Here is a 19,300-nt window from a genome sequence, read left to right as displayed (position 1 = left end):
AATATGAAATAAGGAAATTAGGTTTAAAATTGAAGTAATATACTACGCCAATAGTACAATTTGCCCTATCTCTGTTGACTGGTGGCCTACAGGATGAGCTCTTAGTGATGTTTGTTTTGTGGTGTTTCAGAACCGTGCCAGTGATCCGCCAAAGTATAAACAGGACAAGCAGCGACAGCCGGCCTCCAAACGTGTACAGGAAGCCGCGGAAGGACTCCTCACCTGTATCATACAGCACGTGGTAATCATTATTTTTGTGTGTCATTGTCTTGCATCATACAACTCATGGTAAATACCTGTATCACACCTTTATCATTATAAAGTGTGTGATACCTGTGTCATTGCCCTGTATCATACAACACATAGTAAATACCTGTATCATAGAGATATCTCACCTGTATTGTACAGCATGTAATAAACACCTGTATCAAGCATATATCTCACCTTTATCATACAGCACGTAGTAAATACCTGTATCATGCATGTGTCTCACCTGTATCATACAGCACGTAGTAAATACCTGTATCATGCATGTGTCTCACCTGTATCATACAGCACGTAGTAAATACCTGTATCATGTATATGTCTCACCTGTATCATACAGCACGTAGTAAATACCTGTATCATGCAGCACGTAGTAAATACCTGTATCATGTATGTGTCATTGCCCTGTATCATACAGCTTGTGGTAGATACATGTATCATGCATGTGTCTCACCTGTATCATACAGCACGTAGTAAATACCTGTATCATGTATGTGTCATTGCCCTGTATCATACAGCTTGTGGTAGATACATGTATCATGCATGTGTCTCACCTGCATCATACAGCACGTAGTAAATACCTGTATCATGCATGTGTCTCACCTGTATCATACAGTATGTGTAAATACATGTATAATGCATGTATCTCACCTGTATTATACAGCACGTAGTAAATACCTGTATCATGCATGTATCACACCTGTATCATACAGCACGTAGTAAATACCTATATCATGCATGTGTCTCACCAGATCATACAGTATGTGTAAATACATGTATAATGCATGTATCTCACCTGTATTATACAGCACGTAGTAAATTCCTGTATCATGCATGTATCTCACCTGTATCATACAGCACATAGTAAATACCTGTATCATGCATGTGTCTCACCTGTATCATACAGCACGTAGTAAATACCTGTATCATGCATGTGTCTCACCTGTATCATACAGCAGGTGGTAAATACATGTACCTGTAATATTGTTTTATATCGCCTTGTATCATATATTTGTACAACTGGCATGAATTAATCCTTAGTCAGTCCAAGAATATCTAGTGATTTTGTTGCCCTGGATCACTTGATTTCATTTCTCTGTATCAGACTGCATCATCTTGTTAAAAAAAATTTAAAGTTAGTGAATCCCACTACATACCTTCACTGAAATTATTTATAACAAACAATAATATACTCATGAGGATAAAACAACCCACATCTTACTGTTGTACATGTAATATCATTTCATTATACAATATTTTGTGGCTATTGTCTAATATTTTAAGATACAAGCATTAATGGCTTACCTGTAATTTGACTTAGGGTGCTTTCCCCCCGCCCTGTGGCCCCGAGTCCCTGTTTTCTCTGCTGGACGAAAAATCCCTGTTGAAGTACACCAAGGGGAACAGCTGTTTGCCGGAACATGGCTCCCCCTTCAGATACTATGTCCTGGAAAACGCCATCGTCGTGGGATTGTTGGAACAGCCTCTTGGAAATATTGAAGGTATATATGCTGGAACAGCCTCTGGGAAATATAGAAGGTACATGAAACTATGTTGGAACAGCCTCTGGGAAATATTGAAGGTATATATTTTGGAACAGCCTCTGGGAAATATAGAAGGTAAATATGTTGGAACAGCCTCAGGGAAATATAGAAGGTAAATATTTCTGTCAATGTAAGATGGTGTCATGTGAATAGGTAGAACAAGCTATGAGTATGCATGTAAATGTGAAGGTAAGGAACAGAATGTGCTATAAACAGAGAAGGTGGTTCCCCTAAGAGGATCATTCAGACACACAGCTGTATCCTGATGGTGTCGGTTTGGTACGTCCCCTGTCTCTGGTGGTTTGTCTTGTATATAAAAGTAAATCTACATGTCTACATGTAGCAGATATTTGAAGCTTGTGTATTTCAGGGATGATGGAACCTCATGATCAATTGACTTTTGTTGTAGACCTGTTGCCCACGGTGACGGCTCTGATTAGGGGACCGTTTGGTCGACATGCTTGGGTGATGCAGCTCAGACACTCCCCACGGATCAAACGGGCGAGTTCTTCCAAATTCTGTTGTCATAGATTTCTTATAAAGTACTGGGATGACTTAGGTATATAACACATGTAATTGTGGCTAGTATTTAATTTATGATTGCTTATTTTCAAGGGTTCGTCCAAATCCCACCTAAGTGATCCTGACCGACCTATGCCGGTGGAGAACGTGGGAACTCATCACAGCGTCAAGCCCAGAAACTTCCCTGAGTCTGTGGATAAAGTGACCGCCACCAAGGCGTAAATATATACAGACAACATAATGCGATTGATCACCTACCAGTTATTTGCACTGAAGCTAATTCTAAGGGTGTTGTAATACTAAGGATGTTGTACAATTAACTACCTAATTCAAGTCATTTCCTGTTTTAGGGAGAAAAGTATTCCGACTCTGGAATCGTTGGTAACGGATGAGAAGTGCCCAGAGCTGAACAAACTCAAGTCTTTCATTGAGAAGCAAGATCAATTTGAATCTCAGATTGGTCAGAAAAAGCAGCAGGAGGTGAAGAGTATGCCCTTCCCCAACCAAGACACTGAGTGTAAACCTCCAAAGTAAGTAGCATAAAGTAAACCTCCAAAGTAGGTAGAATAAAGTAAACCTCCAAAGTAATTAGCATAAAGTAAACCTCCAAAGTAAGTAGCATAAAGTAAACCTCCAAAGTAAGTAGAATAAAGTGAACCTCCAATGTAAGTAGCATAAAGTAAACCTCCAAAGTAGGTAGAATAAAGTAAACCTCCAAAGTAAGTAGAATAAAGTAAACCTCCAAAGTAAGTAGCATAAAGCAAACCTCCAAAGTTAGTAGAATAAAGTGAACCTCCAAAGTAAGTAGCATAAAGTAAACCTTCAAAGTAGGTAGAATAAAGTAAACCTCCAAAGTAAGTAGAATAAAGTAAACCTCAAAAGTAATTAGCATAAAGTAAACCTTCAAAGTAGGTAGAATAAAGTGAACCTCCAAAGTAAGTAGCATAAAGCAAACCTTCAAAGTAAGTAGCATAAAGTAAACCTTCAAAGTAAGTAGAATAAAGTAAACCTCCAAAGTAAGTAGCATAAAGCAAACCTCCAAAGTAAGTAGAATGAAGTGAACCTCCAATGTAAGTAGCATAAAGTAAACCTCCAAAGTAAGTAGCATAAAGTAAACCTCCAAAGTAATTAGCATAAAGTAAACCTCCAAAGTTAGTAGAATAAAGTAAACCTCCAAAGTAAGTAGAATAAAGTAAACCTCCAATGTAAGTAGCATAAAGAAAACCTCCAAAGTAAGTAGCATAAAGTAAACCTCGAAAGTAGTTAGCATAAAGTAAACCTCCAAAGTAGTTAGCATAAAGTAAACCTCCAAAGTTAGTAGAATAAAGTAAACCTCCAAAGTAAGTAGAATAAAGTAAACCTCCAAAGTAGTGAGCATAAAGTAAACCTCCAAAGTAAGTAGAATAAAGTAAACCTCCAAAGTAAGTAGCATAAAGCAAACCTCCAAAGTAAGTAGAATAAAGTGAACCTCTAATGTAAGTAGCATAAAGTAAACCTCCAAAGTAGGTAGAATAAAGTAAACCTCCAATGTAAGTAGCATAAAGTAAACCTCTAAAGTAAGTAGAATAAAGTAAACCTCCAAAGTAGGTAGAATAAAGTAAACCTCCAAAGTTAGTAGAATAAAGTAAACCTCCAAAGTAAGTAAAAAAAAGTAAACCTCCAAAGTAAGTAGCATAAAGTAAACCTCCAAAGTAAGTAGAATAAAGAAAACCTCCAAAGTAGGTTGCATAAAGTAAACCTCCAAAGTAAGTAGAGTAAAGTAAACCTCCAAAGTAAGTAGCATAAAGCAAACCTCCAAAGTAAGTAGAATAAAGTGAACCTCCAATGTAAGTAGCATAAAGTAAACCTCCAAAGTAGGTAGAATAAAGTAAACCTCCAAAGTAAGTAGCATAAAGTAAACCTCCAAAGTAAGTAGAATAAAGTAAACCTCCAAAGTAGGTAGAATAAAGTAAACCTCCAAAGTAATTAGCATAAAGTAAACCTCCAAAGTTAGTAGAATAAAGTAAACCTCCAAAGTAAGTAGAATAAAGTAAACCTCCAATGTAAGTAGCATAAAGAAAACCTCCAAAGTAAGTAGCATAAAGTAAACCTCGAAAGTAGTTAGCATAAAGTAAACCTCCAAAGTAGTTAGCATAAAGTAAACCTCCAAAGTTAGTAGAATAAAGTAAACCTCCAAAGTAAGTAGAATAAAGTAAACCTCCAAAGTAGTGAGCATAAAGTAAACCTCCAAAGTAAGTAGAATAAAGTAAACCTCCAAAGTAAGTAGCATAAAGCAAACCTCCAAAGTAAGTAGAATAAAGTGAACCTCTAATGTAAGTAGCATAAAGTAAACCTCCAAAGTAGGTAGAATAAAGTAAACCTCCAATGTAAGTAGCATAAAGTAAACCTCTAAAGTAAGTAGAATAAAGTAAACCTCCAAAGTAGGTAGAATAAAGTAAACCTCCAAAGTTAGTAGAATAAAGTAAACCTCCAAAGTAAGTAAAAAAAAGTAAACCTCCAAAGTAAGTAGCATAAAGTAAACCTCCAAAGTAAGTAGAATAAAGAAAACCTCCAAAGTAGGTTGCATAAAGTAAACCTCCAAAGTAAGTAGAGTAAAGTAAACCTCCAAAGTAAGTAGCATAAAGCAAACCTCCAAAGTAAGTAGAATAAAGTGAACCTCCAATGTAAGTAGCATAAAGTAAACCTCCAAAGTAGGTAGAATAAAGTAAACATCCAAAGTAAGTAGCATAAAGTAAACCTCCAAAGTAAGTAGAATAAAGTAAACCTCCAAAGTAGGTAGAATAAAGTAAACCTCCAAAGTTAGTAGAATAAAGTAAACCTCCAAAGTAAGTAGAATAAAGTAAACCTCCAAAGTAAGTAGCATAAAGTAAACCTCCAAAGTAAGTAGAATAAAGCAAACCTCCAAAGTAAGTAGAATAAAGTGAACCTCCAATGTAAGTAGCATAAAGTAAACCTCCAAAGTAGGTAGAATAAAGTAAACCTCCAAAGTAAGTAGCATAAAGTAAACCTCCAAAGTAAGTAGAATAAAGTAAACCTCCAAAGTAGGTAGAATAAAGTAAACCTCCAAAGTTAGTAGAATAAAGTAAACCTCCAAAGTAAGTATAATAAAGTAAACCTCCAAAGTAAGTAGCATAAAGTAAACCTCCAAAGTAAGTAGAATAAAGAAAACCTCCAAAGTAGGTTGCATAAAGTAAAACTCCAAAGTAGTTAGCATAAAGTAAACCTCCAAAGTAAGTAATATAAAGCAATCCTCCAAAGTAAGTGGTTCAATGAAAACTTCCAAAGTAAGTCCGAAAGTGTAAACCTCCAAAGTAAGGAGTAAAGTGTAAACCCACAATGTAAGTTCACATAGTAAAGTGTAAACCCTTTAAAAATAAGTACAGGTGAATCTCGATAACTTGAACTTCAGGGGACCATGATTAAACTTCGAGAGATCAAGAGTTCGAGAGATCGAAATTTTTAAAAAATCCTTAAATATTTGTTCCGGTCATTTTGGTTCTAAAATTATAGTAGCTTAAAGTTTATATTTATAACATGGAAGGATAGAGTAACATAATTTCATTTGTATTTCATGCTACATTCATTTAAACAATACAGAACTTTGTTGTGCGGTTATTAGGGGTTTTTTCACATTAAAAAACTTTTAAGAATGTTATGTTAAGTAAAGAGTGGTTTAAAAACCGTAATTTTCGCAAGTTGTGGAAACTATTAGATCAGTTTCAAATTACCTATCTACCATTTGAAGGAAGCAAGGGGTAGTGTCACTTATGTAATCAACTAATTATCACTACCATGGTAGCCCTCAGGCATTCACTAGACCGTTTAGGTAAGGTCCACGCAGAGCTATAATTATATGCTTGATCGGTCGCACGTGCACACATCAACAACTTCGAGTTTCAAGAGTGAAAAACAATGAAATATATATAACGGGATCCAGGTTTTACTTTGAGAGATCAAGAACTTCAAGAGATCGGAGTTCGAGAGATCAAGAGTTAATTTGCTTAGTAATATAGAAAAAAAAAAACGAGACCGTGATTTCACTTCGAACGATCAAGAGCTTCGAGAGATCGAAGTTCAAGCCATCGAGTGCCAACTGTAATGAGGTATAAACTGCTAAAGCTAGTGGTTAAGTGTAAATACCTAAGTTAATACTGAGTGTAAATCTTCAATAAAAGTGATTAGCAGTATTAAAGTTAACTGAATGTAAACATCAAATGCAATTTATTTTTTTGTATGCCAAACAAAAAACATAAAGAAGGTTTATAAATATCAATTCAATTTGAGAGTTAAATAATATTTACTTTATGTTAGTTTTTAAGCATAAACACCCTTTGTAAGTATTTAACAGTACATTTACAGTATGTCAATGACAAAATATCTATTGATTATATATATTGATTAATTACAGAATAACAGAGGAATTTCAGGCTGCCCGTCTGTTCCTGTCTCATTATGGGTTTCTGTCACTAGAGGCTCTCAAGGTAAGTTCACAGGTCATCACCACAGCAACAGATCTATATATTGAGCAGTTATATCAAATTTTGAAAGAGTTACAATTTTATAGGATTTTTTCAATTTTGTTTTACAAAGGAGCAGAGCAACACCAGTCTTCCACCCTCCCTGGTTACCTTAGATACCACTAATCCAGGTCTGACCAATGACCTGGAGATGCTGGATACAATTACAGCCCGTGACAACGACACAGTTCATGTGTTCTATGTCAAGTCTGGCCAGCGATTGGCTCAGGACATTCTACGCAATGTGGTAAGCTGTTAACTGTGTAAACATTCACATAGGAAGTAGATACTACACCAAGGGGCTACAGACCAAAGAATCAATAGTTCATTGGTTGTTGTTTATTTCCTATACAAGTAAAGGGTATCAAGAATAAATCAGAAAGTAGAAAAATTGAACAGTACTATTGCTACAGCTTTGATGTTCTGTTTAGTATGTAATGTGTTTGTGTGAATGTGAAACTTAATTTAAAACTTCTTGTCAGCCCAGCCTTTCTGTAAATTTGACCCTAAAAAGGGGTATTTAGCTAAGTTTATGTGTGGTTATTTAAAACACTGTGTATCACATGAAGCCTGTATTCTTTCTTGGTAATTTGTTGACAGGGGTCTCAGCGTGGCATACAGGGCCAGTTCCTGGAGTTCCTCCACTCCCTGGGCTGGCCGGTGGACGTACAGAAACATGCCGGCTGGACCGGTCACATCAGCACCAGCTGGAAAATCTCACAGCCTGAGGATATCCAAGGTACTGATCAGGATTACAATGTACAGAAGAGAGGTTAATAAACTGACTCAAGAGAGGGGTCAATAAAAGGACTCAATAAACCAACTCAAGAGAGGGGTCAATAAACCTACTCAAGAGAGGGGTCAATAAACTGACTCAAGAGAGGGGTCAATAAACAGACTCAAGAGAAGGGTCAATAAACAGACTCAAGAGAAGGGCCAATAAACTGGCTCAATAAACCGACTCAAGAGAAGGGTCAACATAACAGTCACTGCAAAATTTATCACTGTATTGTAACATAAGATATATTGTGTGCCAAGTGATGTTCAGATAATTTGATTTTGGTCAGAGTTACACCCCTTTGTAAGAAAGTTAAGGCTTTTCTTATAAATTTAAACATAAGGAATATCTTAGACAAAAATTGTTCACAGTAAAATGATGAATAATAAAGAGGCTCAAACAAAAGTATATTCAATAGAAGAGCAATATTCAGTGACTGGTATGAGGTGTTTAGAAATTTATGCATAGTGTGTTCTAAAATTTGCAAATAAAGGGGAAAAACTCGGCTAGATTTATTGAAACCAATTTCTGACCTTTTAGTGCATACAAGTAAAGAAAAAATTCAAAATTGAAAGAAGCATAAAACTGAAAGGTAAAAACAATGATGCATTTTATAGCTAGTGTAGATTATATATAATCTCTGACTTTTTATTTATGTAGAGAACGCCCCGCGTGTGGGGACGGGAGGCAGTATCTATGACGGTCAGCAACAGGTGCTGTACTGGGCGGACGTGTCCTCAGAGGTCGCCTTTATTGTCCCCTCCCTGGACAACTTCCACAGGCTGCAGAACGACGGGGGTACGCCTCTCTACTGACTCAAATTCAAACCCACAAGTGATGCAATGGGTGCTATCACGGTGCTCTAACATCACTTTGTCCACAGTGAAAGAATTTGCAATAAGATTTTTAAACAATAGTGAAGATTTTTTATAACTTATGGTTAAAGACTCATAAATTTATGAATAAGGAATACAGTGAAGCATTATAATATGCATAAACTTACAAAGATGTTAAGTCTTGTGCAAATAGAGTCTGTAGACACTTTTTCCAGTTGCAGCATATTTCTGTAGACAAGAAATACAATAAGTGTTGATTTGTTCCAGACAAGTCTCCACAACTCTCTGTCAGCACCCCCAGTGAGGGACCAGGGGGGACCAAGCCTACCACGCTCTCCCTGGAGAGACCCCTCACTGAGCCTCGCAATAAAACCATGGAGAGTCCGAGTTCTCCCCACGACGCCCCCGCCTTCCGTACTCGACGATTCGGTCGACCGTCCGCTGTGACCATTGGACCAGACACAAAAATTTTTGTTGTGTGGCTGGAAAACTTTGAGGACCATGAAAATTTTCCCACAGGTATTTCTTTACATAAGTCAACAAAGACTTTGTTACTAGTAACATTATCAAAGAGAATGTTGATGTTACCAATGACAGCAACTCAAGATATATATCTGTTGCACTGATTCATGTGTTATTGGGTATTTATATTACTTAAATATTTATATTAATTTGGTTATTTACTGTTTTACAGGTGACCTACTTCCGATGACCAGCACGGGTCTGGAGCAGTACACTGCGACCAGCAGCTCGTCCATGAGACAAGACAAGGACATCTTCCTGATCTACATCCACGCCCTACAAAACGGACTGTTCCGGATCCACATGGAGGGAAACACTGGGAAGTAAGTCAAACTCTCAGTGACAGCTCAGAACTCATCACTCGTAGAAATCGTAGAATTAATGTATAGCATGGAGAGTCGCTAATTGAATAATTTTACAATCATTCCACAAGTTATTGCAGGATTTGCAAAAGACTACAATATGATAATGGAGACAAAAGAAGTGGAAGATATTTCGTAGAAATAATGCTTTTTGTTTAATTCAATTTTTTGTTGTTGCTAATACAGGATCTCCATGGCGATTCCTCTTGTTGATGGAATGGTGGTCAGCAGACGTACGCTAGGCTCCATGGTCCGGCAGACAGCGATAAATATCGGACGTCGGAAAAGACTAGAGAGCGACTCGTAAGTACTGATCAAGATGATGTATTACAATACAATGGATTCAAACAAAAGTTTTAACTACATACAAGGTTCACACCTAAGTTTTAAGATGTCTTAAGGGCGGAAACAGAAAAATCAAGAATTGACCTATTTCTGCATCAATTCATTGTCAAGAAATGTTTCCTAATATTAGGGATTGTTATTCTCTTTGTAAGGTATCAACCTCCTCATGTTAGGAGAAAAATAAAAATTCAGGAAATTGTGGACAAGTATCATCTGAAGATGACGGAATCCGAGTTCTACACAGCTTTATTCCAAGATGTTCACAAGTGATTGCTCCTAGGAACAAATCGTGCGCTGAGGCCAAGGAAGAGTCAAATCTGATGATATGGTTTTCTAACTGATATAGAGCGAAGTTTCATGTTTATTCTCTCTGAAGAGTTATAAACACCATCAGATAGGAACTTGGACAAGATAATCATGAAATGAATATTTTAAGAAAATTTGATGTCTTCAAGACGTACTATAGATTCGGAAATAAACACGAGGAGTTAATATTTAGGTAAAATTGTGAGAGGCACATCAAGACTTACCTGAAAGGGTTAATAAACAGCTGTTTTACACTCCACTTATGCCTTGTAACAATGAGAGCTGTATTCTAAGAAAACACTGATTTTGGCCAATTGCAACATTTCTCTGTTAGTTGCCAGCTTCTGTTTAGAGGTGCTAATGTTGATGAATGTGATATTATGTGAACAAACGTTATTGCATGATATATTTGGAGTATATGAAGTTGGATCATATTTTGTTTATTTTTATACAGCTAGGGTTTCTCCCCTTTGTTGATTTGAACTTCTATTGTGCTGTTAACCAAGTAAGCCAGACTTTTAAGCAACAGCTGCTGATAGGTTTTATTGTTTCAGACCTGTGTTGGTTTCTGAATAAAATGAATGAAAGCACTACTTGCTAGCGGACATTTATTCATTTCATAACCGCCCATTAACGGATAAGATATTTAATGCAAGTATAATACATGGTTAACAGTACCCAGTTTGGTTTCAATGACTATATGAACTTAGTTATACAATCAGTGATGTACACATACTTCATATAGTAAATGCTAATCATTTTTCTTGTGCGTCATTTTAATCATTTAACCACATGGTTGCTAACATAGAGTTTGTTAGATATTTGAATAAGTGACGTATGGTGAGATCCGTCAAGATTCTTTATAGGACGCTGTATATGACAAGATCCTACAGGCTTTTTCATTGGACGCTGTATATGACAAGATCCTACAGGCTTTTTCATTGGACGCTGTATATGACAAGATCCTACAGGCTTTTTCATTGGACGCTGTATATGACAAGATCCTACAGGCTTTTTCATTGGACGCTGTATTGTACTGGAATTCTAGTCACCCACACTGAAGAGAAGAAACAATCTGTGATTCTTAAAAGATCATCCTCTATGGTGGAAATAAAAAGCACTGCAGGTCTGATCAAAGTAAAAAAAAAAGATCCTGTGTAGTAGGACCAGATATCAGGATATCATGTGTAATAGGACCAGATATCAGGATATCATGTGTAGTAGGATCAGATATTATGTGTTTAGGGTTAGATATCAGGATTTGACCTCTCATTTGTGTGCAATATTATTTATCTTTGTTTTGTGTTGTTAAATAAATGCTATTAATTATATATACTTTACACATTGTCATCATTTGTTGACGGTAAAAGTTCAATAGAGAATCTTAAAATAGAGGCAGAACTCAATACAGTGAATGAGGAAAATGAATTATTGGTATCAATATTTGTGGTAATTTTGAAGAATCAAAAAATATATATTATTAAAGAGTTCTGTTTTAACAGTTATTTTACCCTATACTGTTGATGGTTTACTGAAACAGTAAACAGAAAACAGACGGTTGCAGTAAAGATAATGCGGATAATTTGAGTTCACTCTTTTGACAGTAGTCATGTTAACCATTCTTTGATCAAGGCGTAACTTGGTTGTACATGTGTATCTATTCTTTATATATAATAATTTATAAGAAAACAAATGCAAGTAAATTGTATCCAGCAAATTTGGTGTACCTCGCACCATCTGGATAGGTCCAAGTAGCACTCCACGGTACATGTGTTTTATTTACCAAAGTTCAAAGTAAATGGTTCTAGTGAAATAAAATACCATCAACTAGATTGGTACAATTAGCATCAACTTTTTTTTAAAATTCATCCTGAATCTTCATGACCCTTGATTAATGAACAACAAAGTTTAAGCTCTTACATTTATAATTACATGTATAACCAAAATTAATAATTATTCCAGTTCTCCAAAAAAAAAAACAAGTGGCCAAGTGGCCAATTGGCCTTAACGGTCCCCTGAGTAGCATATAACCCATACACAAATTTTTCAAGGAGTCTCGTATATGCTACGTCAGTAGCTAGTCAGTCGGGCCACTCTAGTATGTCCGATTCTAGGCAACAGCACGTCAGTAGCTAGTCTGTCGGGCCACTCTAGTCTAGTGTACAGCACGCCAGTAGCTAGTCAGTCGGGCCACTCTATTCTAGTGTACAGCATGCCAGTAGCCAGTTAGTCGGGCCACTCTAGTCTGTCAGATTCTAGGCTACAGCACATCAGTAGCTGGTCAGTGAGTCCACTCTAATCTGTCAGATTCTAGTGTACAGCATTCCAGTAGCTAGTCAGTCGGGCCACTCTAATCTGTCAGATTCTAGGGTACAGCACGCCAGTAGCTAATCTGTCGGGCCACTCTAGTCTAGTGTACAGCATGCCAGTAGCTAGTCAGTCGGGCCACTCTAGTCTGTCAGAGTCTGGGGTACAGCACACCAGTAGCTAGTCAGTCGGGCCACTCTAATCTGTCAGATTCTAGGGTACAGCACGCCAGTAGCTAGTGTGTCGGGCTACTCTAGTCTAGTGTACAGCACGCCAGTAGCTAGTCAGTCGGGCCACTCTAGTCTAGTGTACAGCATGCCAGTAGCTAGTCAGTGAATACATTCTAATCTGTCAGATTCTAGTATACAGCACGCCAGTAGCTAGTCAGTCGGGCCACTCTAGTCTGTCAGATTCTTGTGTACAGCACGCCAGTAGCTAGTCAGTCGGGCCACTCTAGTCTGTCAGATTCTAGTGTACAGCACGCCAGTAGCTAGTCAGTCGGGCCACTCTAGTATGTCAGATTCTTGTGTACAGCACGCCAGTAGCTAGTCAGTCGGGCCACTCTAGTCTGTCAGATTCTTGTGTACAGCACGCCAGTAGCTAGTCAGTCGGGCCACTCTAGTATGTCAGATTCTAGTGTACAGCACACCAGTAGCTAGTTAGTCGGGCCACTCTAATCTGTCAGATTCTAGGGTACAGCACACCAGTAGCTAGTCAGTTGGACCACTCTAGTCTAGGCTACAGCACGCCAATAGCTAGTCAGTTGGGTCACTCTAGTCTAGGGTACAGCATGTAATGACCGTTAGTCCCTCATTCCTAGTCTCTTCTTCTTTTGCCCCATGTCACTCTCATGGCAACTCTTTCTACATATACATCAGATATATTTGATGCCTTATATTGTTACAATATTATTAATGTGAAACTTATTAATGTGCATTTTGAATGTTACTCAGGTTGCAGATTTTATATGTATACATTGCATATTCTCTCAATTTAATTGGTACTGTTTATCTACTATCTATCTTAGATTCATGAACTTCAGCTATTATATTTATGATTTTAATGAAGTGGGTCTTTTCATTAGCAAAATACTAATCATATGCCATTAAAATGCCTCCTGCAGTAATAATGGCCCCTGAGGAACTAAAAGGTTTATGTTTCAAGTACTGTGGAATCATCTTTGTTCATGGGGGACCAATGTTCGTGGCTTTCATGGGTAACCCTTGCCCATGAATGTACATCCCCAGGAACGTATACTGGTATACGCACGCATATAATATTTATTTACAAAATAGAACCTCCTACCAACGAAATTATGTCCCCACGAACCAGGAAAATTTTTGCTTTCCACGAAATTTGACCTCCACGAATAAAAATGATCTCACAGTATATGTTCCTCTTTTTATAGCAGTGAAGAACTTTGTGAACATTATCTGCAGATCTGTAGCTCTGTGGGTAGAATTTGTCATATCTCCCACCCAAGTTTTCCTGTAGAGCTAAGATCTGTTGCTCCCCAAGCATGTGCATGTCAGTGCTGTATTATACAATCTGTAGAACCTGCACATGTATCTCATCAATACAAGTAACAGAGGATCTCACTTGCATGTTTTCATCCCCAAAACTGCAGAATCTTCACAGATTACAACACCATTGAAAACACATCACCAAAATCTGCTGAATTTTCACAAATACCTATTGAAAATATTATATGGCACTTGGGTTTACAGTATTATGCAAATACTGAAATGCAAAAAACAATTTTATTAATGAAGTACTTCAAATCCAACTTTTACAAATTCATAATGTTTTCTTTCTTCGCCGCCTCTGATAGTCTTCTCTAAAAAGGCAGTTGGGGTTAGTGCTCAATTTACTCATTTTGAATCTTTACATTAATTACTGTCACTGTTTACAAGTACATTCAATTCTATTATGCCTCCTGTCAGTTTGTCAATATATATTTAATACTCAACTATTTTCATATGGTAATCAAAGGATTTATATAGCATAGATGTACTACGCTGAAAAAGTGCAGTGCATTCTGGGTTTTTTTAAAGAAAATCTAACAAAGCAGATTACCAATAAATAAATAGTGCCTGTTTGGGAGGGTAACTGTTGAAATTGACACCCCTCGAAAACCATTGTCAACCGACGCAATGCAAAGCGTCGGTTGACAATGGTTTTCGAGGGGTGTCGATTTCAACAGTTACCCTCCCAAACAGGCATTATTTATTTTATTATACTAAATGTCTTATTTTTAAAGAAAATTATACTGCTTTTAATTAGAAATGCATTGAATTTTTACGATGAACCGTACGCGCATAATTTAGGCGCATGTAACAATTCGTTTTGTTATACTTTCATGTTAAATACTGAAATCTGATTGGTTAAGACGCAGTTCATAATCCTTTCTATTACCCTCAGCGTTAGCAACGCTTTTAGCAACGGGTAACATTAAAAAATGTTACATGCGCGAAAAATATGTGCGTACGGTTCGCTGTAGAATTCACGTTATTCCTATATAAAAGCGGTAAAATTTTCTTAAAAATTAAGACATTCAGTATAACAAAATAAATAGTGCCTGTTTGGGAGGGTAACAGTTGAAATTGACACCCCTCGAAAACCATTGTCAACCTCCGCTTCGCGTCGGTTGACAATGGTTTTCTCGGGGTGTCAATTTTAACTGTTACCCTCCCAAATAGGCACTATTTATATAGTGTTACTCTTTGCCAAGTGTGTTGCTAACACTGAGGGTAATAGAACGGATTACCAACTCCGTCTAAACCAATCAGATTTCAGTATTTAACATGAAAGTATAATAACATGGGATATCAAACTCTTGACTCTCACGTTGGTACTAACTACACTAAAGCAGCCTTTTCGTAACATAATTATTTTTATGTTATGCATTGAATCCCTTCTGAGGCCCCATACTTGTCTTGGATTGGGGATGCTGAGTTCACACAATAAAAAAATTGACACTTTATCACAATTTTTGCATAGTTATACAAAAAGATAACTACTAGGAAGTTTTCGAGATGAAAATTTTTACTACAGGTGTGTAAACACTTTTATGTCCTTTTTAAAGAGTGCATGATATTTATATTTTCCATGCATACAATTTCATTATCAGTGATAAAAGGAAATACATCAGATTTGTGATACCTAACAAATTCAACAATTGAAAATTGGTTCATCAAAATGGATTATCGAAACAAAACCCATCAGATTTGTGATAAAGCAATGCACTAGCTGTGATACATAACAAATTTAACTATTCAAAACTGGTTCATCAAAATAGAACATCAAAACATAGCCCATTCCCTCTCTGTTATCAAATATTGGTCACTCGAGAATATCGTTACAGCATTAAATTGAACTAAACTTATCAGAGTATACCTGCTCCCTTGAGTTAGTCTAACTTTATGATAACAAATAACTCAAATAAAACAACTCCAGAAAGTACAATACACTGCTTTTATTCCAAATATTACAAATAAAGAAAGAAAGTCCTAAATAAGGGGCTACACATAAACCATGCATAAACCAGGAAGTTTTCGAGATGAATATTTTTCCTACTAGTGTATATATACTCCTATGTTCTTTTTAAAGAGTTCATGATATTTTTATTTTTCATGCATACAATTTCATTATCAGTTATAAAAGGAAATATATCAGATTTGTGATAAAGCAATGCACTAGCTGTGATACCTAACAAATTCAACTATTTAAAACTGGTTCATCAAAATTGAACATCAAAACATAGCTCATTCCCTCTCTGTTATCAAATATTAGTCCCTCGAGAATATTGTTACAGCATTAAATTGAACTAAACTTATCAGAGTATACCTGCTCCCTTGAGTTAGTCTAACTTAATGATAACAAATAACCCAAATAAAACAACTCCAGAAAGTACAATACACTGCTTTTATTCAAAATATTACAAATAAAGAAAGAAAGTCCTGAATAAAAGGCTACACATAAACCATGCATAAACCACATTTGATGTACTGTCCTCCAACACACATGTAGGTATACGGTATATAGTTGTGATTTAGGGATGGATGGGGTATGTTACTTTGTACATGTTTTTTTAACTGGCGTGTAGAAATCTGTACATAGATCTGTACATGTTGGTTTTGTTGATGGATATTACAAATTACTGATTTATTTACTGGTGTTGTGTTGACAGAACTATGTCCTGTATTCTCCTCTGTGTGGCAGTTTGTATTTGTTGTAATGGATACTGTGTGATCAGTGACTGTTGGTATGAGTATAGAGCAGCCTGGAGGTTCCCTGTGATCTGTTGACAGATCCCCAGGATCTCCCAGGAGATGTCTCTGTCTATATAAAGTATATACTGTCCCTGATCATGGTGGACTAGGACCTGTAGCTCATCTAGAGCTGCTTGTGATAATGTTGTATCAATTTGTCTGTAACACAAGAACTCTAGGAAGTGTAACATTACAAACACTGGGATATTTAATGTAGGCCGTCTGTTCTGTAGAGCAGACTGTTGTTCTGGAATTAGTTCACTGATATAACAGATTGTGGTGTCAAGTATGATATCCCCTGCTACAGCCTGTCTCATCTTTGTAGACCAGGACTGTCCCCCTACAGCCTCAGTATACCTCTCTCTGTCTACACGTTCATTATACATCAGATATGGCTGTGCTAACTTGACCTTTGTCATCTCTATAACAGATAAAGCTTCCCTGTATCTGAGTGTCTTGTAATAATACATGGCAATGTACAACATGTCAGATACACACCCAAACTTGGCTGCTAATTTGAGCATGTGACAGGACAGTTTGTCTGCAATATACATCTGTTTGTCGACACCTGTATTAGTGTGTATGTTCTGTATTAATAGAAAAGAAGTGCTCTGAAGGATGAAGGCTGTAATTCTCTGTATTATTACCACTTGATGATGTGTCATTGGTGACTCCACAAACTGTTCTATCACGTGTATGGCTTTGGTTGTTTGATACAGAGACCTAGCTGAAATTCGAACAGCTGAGAATGTCGCAAAAATTAGCATATCAAAATCAACTTCAGACCTAATCATACTCTCATCTGTACAAATAGAAAGTCTAGGATTGTACAAGACATGAATGATGTAGGACCTGATAGAGGAACTCTGTAACAGACAGGCCAGACCTTTCTTGTACAATTCATGTAACTGTAGGAACAATCTGTTTTGTGCTGAGCCATAGACCTTGGTCAGAAACATGTTGTTTTGTGGGATGAAAAAGTTTGGGCAGATCCCTTTATACACCCATTTAAGGAGAAGTTTAAAGCAGACCCAGAAACCGGCCAGGAGATTTTGTGGACACCAGTGAGGTAGTGTGTTTTGTTGAATCGCCCAGAAAACTGTTGTCTTCATGTGATAGGAACACAACAGTTTATTGGTTTCTTCTGATTGTTGATTTAAAACTTCTTTTAAGAAAAGTTTTAACAAACCATATGTCAAAAACTGACAGTGGCTCATTGAATAAACTAGTTTATATTCTGCCCGTGAAAAAGAAATTCTCCATTCTTCATTTTCATGGGGTCCTAATGGGTGTCCTATTGCTACAAGGTGACATCCGTTTCTGACAATGTCATCAACAACTTCAGGATCAGGCCATGAGTGACATCTGTCTATCCATGAGGAGGCAGATTGAGGCCAAAAGTCACAAACAAAACAGACGGCAGTGTCATATTCTACTCCTGCTATATCACCACTACCACACGGCCCATGTACAGTAGAATTAGAAAATACTGCTGAACAAGTTACCTGTCTGAATGTAGAACTAGATATATAGACTCTGGCATTCATTCTGACACATGCTGATTGGACTTCTCTGTATCTTGATGGTGTCAGTAACTGGAGTAAAGTGAATCCTGGTGGACTTTCAGAACTGTCAGAGAGAATCAAGACTGTATTGGCTGTGTTGTAATACTCAGACTGAGACATGTCCATGATCACTCGGTGGTCATTGAACCAGTACATTAAGTCAATATCTGATCCCTTCAGTCTGAACCCTTCTTTATGACTTCCACTCATCATCGTTATGATCCCATCATAAGGTGTCACTCGTCTCTCCACCATATATCTGATGTCCTCTGTCGCCCTCATGATGGCTACCTCTTGTGAGGTCCCCACTTTCTTACACAGTCCCACAAACATGGACGCCGAAATGTTCTGCAGTCCCTTATATCTGTTGTTATTTGAAAGAATATATTGGAAACATATTTCTGTTTCTCATTTTAACTTTTCACAATATTATTATAATACTAACAAATCAAATTCATCGGATAGAAAAGGTAGTCTTATTGCATACATTAAAGAAACAACTAGGATACCAATTAATGCACTTACATTTGTTGGGGGAAAGACTCCATGTTGAATGAATTCAGATATCTATTGAGGAGAAAGTTTATGTTGCTATTATATTTTATGTGCTGCTATTTTCTTGTACAACTCTGTATTGAAAACGGAAGGATATCATTTAAGGAAATGAAAAATGTTTGGATTATAAAGGATTAATTTTATTTGTAATTGTATGAAAAAAAACATGTTCCGGTATATAGAAATACAAAAATTCCATAAACTAAATTAGAAATTATTTGCTGTCAGAGGAAGAGGGGATTATAGGATTCATGGTCCTACAATTTTGTCCGTCCTGCTTTGGTTAAAAATTTACAGTAAGGTGAAATGAATTAACTTCAATACTTGTTCAGACTCGACTGTGAATTTATTTGGACTGGATTGTGAAACTATTTCAAATTAAGATATGCCAATTATATTTTTGAAGAAACAAAAGTGATATAATTCGGGGTTTTTTTGTATTAATTTTCAAAATAAAGCAGTTTGTTTGTTGATATCTTTCAATTATCATTTTACAGTAAATTAGTACATGTACAAAAACACAGTTTGTGCCTTTGATTACAAATGGCATGAAAATATCCAATCCTAAGACAAGTTGTTTTTGTACTTACCGTACATGTATGTAAC

At 36.7% G+C, this 19,300-nt stretch overlaps 2 protein-coding genes across 2 annotated transcripts; one reads left to right on the top strand and one right to left on the bottom strand.

Moving 5' to 3' along the window:
• LOC117689377 (ral GTPase-activating protein subunit beta-like) lies at nt 1-11,327 on the top strand. Its single transcript, XM_066089187.1, has 13 exons — nt 1-241; nt 1,586-1,766; nt 2,218-2,309; nt 2,424-2,548; nt 2,681-2,860; nt 6,739-6,811; nt 6,921-7,094; nt 7,448-7,586; nt 8,286-8,423; nt 8,729-8,980; nt 9,156-9,306; nt 9,532-9,648; nt 9,843-11,327. The coding sequence occupies exons 3-13, from the start codon at nt 2,277-2,279 to the stop codon at nt 9,958-9,960; spliced, it is 1,500 nt and encodes a 499-aa protein (XP_065945259.1). The 5' UTR covers nt 1-241; nt 1,586-1,766; nt 2,218-2,276; the 3' UTR covers nt 9,961-11,327.
• A 4,902-nt stretch (nt 11,328-16,229) lies between these two features.
• LOC136276643 (uncharacterized) lies at nt 16,230-18,842 on the bottom strand. Its single transcript, XM_066089183.1, has 2 exons — nt 18,665-18,842; nt 16,230-18,503 (listed from the first exon to the last, which is right to left on the bottom strand). Exons 1-2 carry the CDS (start codon nt 18,685-18,687, stop codon nt 16,472-16,474), a joined length of 2,055 nt encoding a protein of 684 aa, XP_065945255.1. The 5' UTR covers nt 18,688-18,842; the 3' UTR covers nt 16,230-16,471.
• Nucleotides 18,843-19,300: the final 458 nt, after the last annotated feature.

The sequence above is a fragment of the Magallana gigas genome, chromosome 6 (genome assembly GCF_963853765.1).
Source record: "Magallana gigas chromosome 6, xbMagGiga1.1, whole genome shotgun sequence".
Classification (NCBI taxonomy): Eukaryota; Metazoa; Mollusca; class Bivalvia; order Ostreida; family Ostreidae; genus Magallana; species Magallana gigas.
Note: the sequence above shows the minus strand (reverse complement) of the source record. Positions and strands in the feature narration are given on the sequence as shown.

What these genes read in the sequence shown, in the direction of transcription:
- LOC117689377 (XM_066089187.1), top strand. Translation starts at nt 2,277, where the DNA reads ATGCAGCTCAGACACTCCCCACGGATCAAACGG. An exon ending in AAAGTGACCGCCACCAAGGC is followed by an intron (nt 2,549 to 2,680) that starts GTAAATATATAC and finishes TTCCTGTTTTAG; the next exon opens with GGAGAAAAGTATTCCGACTC. An exon ending in TGTCACTAGAGGCTCTCAAG is followed by an intron (nt 6,812 to 6,920) that starts GTAAGTTCACAG and finishes TGTTTTACAAAG; the next exon opens with GAGCAGAGCAACACCAGTCT.
- LOC136276643 (XM_066089183.1), bottom strand. Translation starts at nt 18,687, where the DNA reads ATGGAGTCTTTCCCCCAACAAAT. An exon ending in GAGTCTTTCCCCCAACAAAT is followed by an intron (nt 18,504 to 18,664) that starts GTAAGTGCATTA and finishes AAATAACAACAG; the next exon opens with ATATAAGGGACTGCAGAACA.